Source organism: Tupaia chinensis, unplaced genomic scaffold, assembly GCF_000334495.1.
Source record: "Tupaia chinensis unplaced genomic scaffold, TupChi_1.0 Scaffold000523_1, whole genome shotgun sequence".
Taxonomy (NCBI): Eukaryota; Metazoa; Chordata; class Mammalia; order Scandentia; family Tupaiidae; genus Tupaia; species Tupaia belangeri.
In genome coordinates this window covers 1,549,525-1,553,240 of record NW_006160036.1, presented here as the reverse complement: position 1 = coordinate 1,553,240, position 3,716 = coordinate 1,549,525, and the positions used below count along the sequence as shown (strand labels likewise).

General features: G+C 40.2%; 1 protein-coding gene across 1 annotated transcript in view; it reads right to left on the bottom strand.

The window, feature by feature from the left end:
- Nucleotides 1-3,708, bottom strand: part of SNTB2 (syntrophin beta 2) — a gene marked incomplete at its 5' end in the record, with an annotated part of 47,671 nt that extends 43,963 nt beyond the window's left edge. The window contains 1 exon segment of the mRNA XM_014591027.1: nucleotides 3,675-3,708. Coding sequence (XP_014446513.1) covers nucleotides 3,675-3,708 — 34 coding nt within the window.
- Between the last annotated feature and the right edge of the window lie 8 nt (nucleotides 3,709-3,716).

The window sequence follows — 3,716 nt, the reverse complement described above, 5'->3', positions numbered from 1 at the left end:
AATAAAATGTGTGGGGGGGGAAGGAATGGAAAACAATTGTAGATACCTGAGATGGTGTGGGAGGAGGGTGGGAAATGGCAGAGGGTGAGAAAGTGGGGGAAATATATAGACACATATATATGAAACTAGAAATGGAAAATTATTGGTGATAACATGTATTATTAAGCCACTATGCAGTATATTCTGGATTGGAAATCACATTTTGTATGCTGTGACGATGTTCAGTGAATGAATGTAAATTAATTAATTAAGTAAGTATATATATATATATTAAAAATTAATATTCTGACAACTCTTAGACACTGCTGATGAGAATCTAAATTATAGTACAACCTCATTTGAAGGCAATTTGGCAATATTCATCAACATTACAAATGCATATACCCTTTGTAGCAGTTTAAAAATATACCTACAAATTCTTTGCTACTCTTCAGTCCCAAAAGTGTAGCCCTAGTGATTCACTTTTTTTTTTTTAAGAATTATTTATTTACCTTTATTTATTCGTTCACTTAGATTAATTTGACCAGAGAGAGAGATACGTAGAGAGAGAAAGTAAGAAAGAAAGCCACCAGGTCTGGGACTTGAACTGTGCTCAGCCATGTGGGAGTGTTCAGCGCCTCAACCACCATGCCACCTGCTGGTCCCGTAATTAATTTCTAATGAAAAGAAGAAAGCAGAAGTAATTGTGTGTGAAATTCTGAGACTAGGCCATGAACAGCACTGTGGCTTCCATCCTGTTTTCTCAGACCATTTGCTCTGGGGGAAACCAGTAGCCATGTTGCAAGGATACTCAGGCGGCCCTGTAGGAAAGCCCACATGGTAAAGAACTTGGGCCTCCTGTAACAGCCAGGTGGATGAATCAGCTTGGCAGTGAAGCTACCAACACGCAAATGATTGCCACCTTGGTTAGTTCTCTGAAACTTTATGAGAGGTCCTGGACTAGAACCACCTTGCTCTCAAAATCCTGATACTTAGAAACCCACCCCCATACCTGCAAAGGGGGAGAGTGTTTTCTTACTCCCCCTACCCCTACCTCTCTCTATCAAGTGCATGCATGCTATAGCAAATAAATTAAATAAATAAAAAAGAAAGAAACTGTGTGAGAAGAATGTTTATTATTTTAAGCCTTTAAGTCTTGGGGCATAATTTGTTATGTAGGGATCAATAATATACCCTCTCACTCAGCACTTCTGGGGATGTATCCTAAAGGTATAGAAATGCCCCTTCTCTCTAAACTCACTATCCAAGCTTAGAAACTGATGGAAACTTTGAGAAAAATGCCTTACCAATCGGTTTTACTCGTTACTACCATAAACTTAATAACAGAATATATTCAGATCAAGAGGGTTCCCTTGCTGTCTGATCTATCTGAACTCAGAAACCTGTCTAAACCCTGATTCCCAAGTAAGAACCTGAAGGCATTAATTACTCAGGAACCAGTTTAGACAGTGGATATGTGAGAAGACAAACTACAAGGTCATTTGTTGCAGTATCTTTAGTAATGACAAAATATCCTAACACTAATACTGGGGGAGCTGCTTATCTAACTACAGTCACAAACAATGATAAACATAAAGTATTAAAACTTACAAAGTCCTAAGTACTTGTATCATGATTTTCATTAGTTTCTTTGCATAGCTATTTTGTTTCATAGAAATAATCACTATATTAATTCTATGTTCTGATTTATTATAATTTTAAAAATATTTTTCTTCAACTGCCATAGGGTGTATGCACTTGATAGAGGGAGAAAGCCACCAAATGGCACATAATTATGCAGCAATCCTTTCCTCCATTTCTGTAGTCCATCAGAATTTCGGGCATGGATTCACATGCACTCAACATGTTTTTCAAGCCACCGAGGCTGGGATTTGAAACACAGTTGGCCATGTGGGACCCAGTTACAGATGCACAGCACTTAACTGTGCTATGGGGCTGACCCTAATTTATTAAAGTTTTATTTGATATGTACATGAAATTTCAGATGTCGATAATAAAGAGATTGCTGGCATCCAAAATTGGCCCCAAAACACAATTACCTGGGGATCCAGGCCCCAATGCAGATCTACCAAATCACAACTTTATGGGCAACAACAAACATCCTCTCTAAACAAACAAAATCCTCCATGACTCTGAAAAAAAACACAACGAACCCACCCCACCCCACCCTGAGAACTTTGTTGGGTGGAGAGATGAGAGGCCAAATCAGGGATACTCTATTTAAAATAAAACAAGCAGAAAAAACAGAATCATCCCCGGGCTGAATCTTATGTATCAGGGAGCCAGTGACCTGGCCAACTCTCTGCCTCTTTGCACACTAGGAGGAACTGGGACTCAAAGAGGTGAAATTTTAATAAAATCTTAAACTGATAAAAAGCAGAGCTAGTACTTTAACATTCATTTCTTAACTCCCTAAAGTCCAGAGATTTTTTTTTCTTTTTTTGGAGAGGTTTTTGCTATAGGGCGCATGCACTTGCCAGACAGAGACAGAAAGTGAGAAATCACCCCCCAGGGGGGATGGCCACGCCGCAATCCCTTTTCCTCCATTCTTCTCTCGGGATCCTGGGCACGCACGCACACACGCCTGGCGTGAGTTTAAGCCACCGGGTCCAGGACTCGAACCATGGTCAACTACATGGGAGTCCAGCGACACAGCCATTACGCTAACTGCTGGTCCCAAGTCCAGAGTTTTTTTCAACTCCCTCTCGCCCAGCTAACAGGGAAAGACTCAGAAGAAGAAGAAGGATTTAACATAATTATCATGTGGAACTTTCACTTCTCCTTTGTCAAACTTGGGATCTAATACAGCTAGGATTTTCTCTTTCTCTCCATTCAAAATCTACTTAGGCTTTCTTATTTCTTTTCAGTTTTCAGTTATGCAAGATAATTGTACCTTTGTCAAATAGTCTGTATAGTATTTTGCCTATCTTATACTTTTCCCCGAGCAGAGGAGTAAACTACAGCCTGCTGGCCCTAGAAACTCTGCCAACAGGCTGGAACGAAGGTTGGGAAACTATGGCTTCTGGGCTGAATCCAGATCATCACTTGTTTCTGTAAATACAATTGTAACGAAATACTCATACCTTTTTATTTCATATGATCTATAACAGTTTTCTTGCTACAATGGCAGAGTCAGGTAATTGTGACAAAAAGTTTGCTGACCCTGGTCTAAAATCATAAAAGTTACCTTCTGTCATTAAAGACAGAGACAGTAATGATAATGTCAATTATTCTGGTGGAGACGATCATTAGTAATAAATAATTGAGGTAGAAGGAAAATAGGGAAGAGAAATTAAAGATGGACAAATGGAGGCCTGGTGGTGGCATAGTGGTAATATGACTCGATCTTACGGGAAAGATGCTAGGTTCACAACCTAGTCTGTCTCTGAGCATGCCAGGTGCATGTGCACGAGCCCGAGATCTAGTGGGCTGACACTGGAAGCGGTCTGTGGCATAAAAAAACCCTGCTGGATGTGCCTGTCTCTTTTTCTTTCTCATGGAATAAATAAGCAAACAAACTGGAAGAAAAACAACAAAAAAAGACTATCAAGTCAGAAGATCTCCAAACTAGATATCCAGGACTAACTGAACAATAAATATTATAGACATGTGAAATGCGGTAACTATGCAGCTCTGAATGAGGACCAGGTGAGACCCTGCCCTGCCCAGCCTACCTGCTCTGCCAGCCAGGCAACGTGCTTGACTTCCCTGATGCC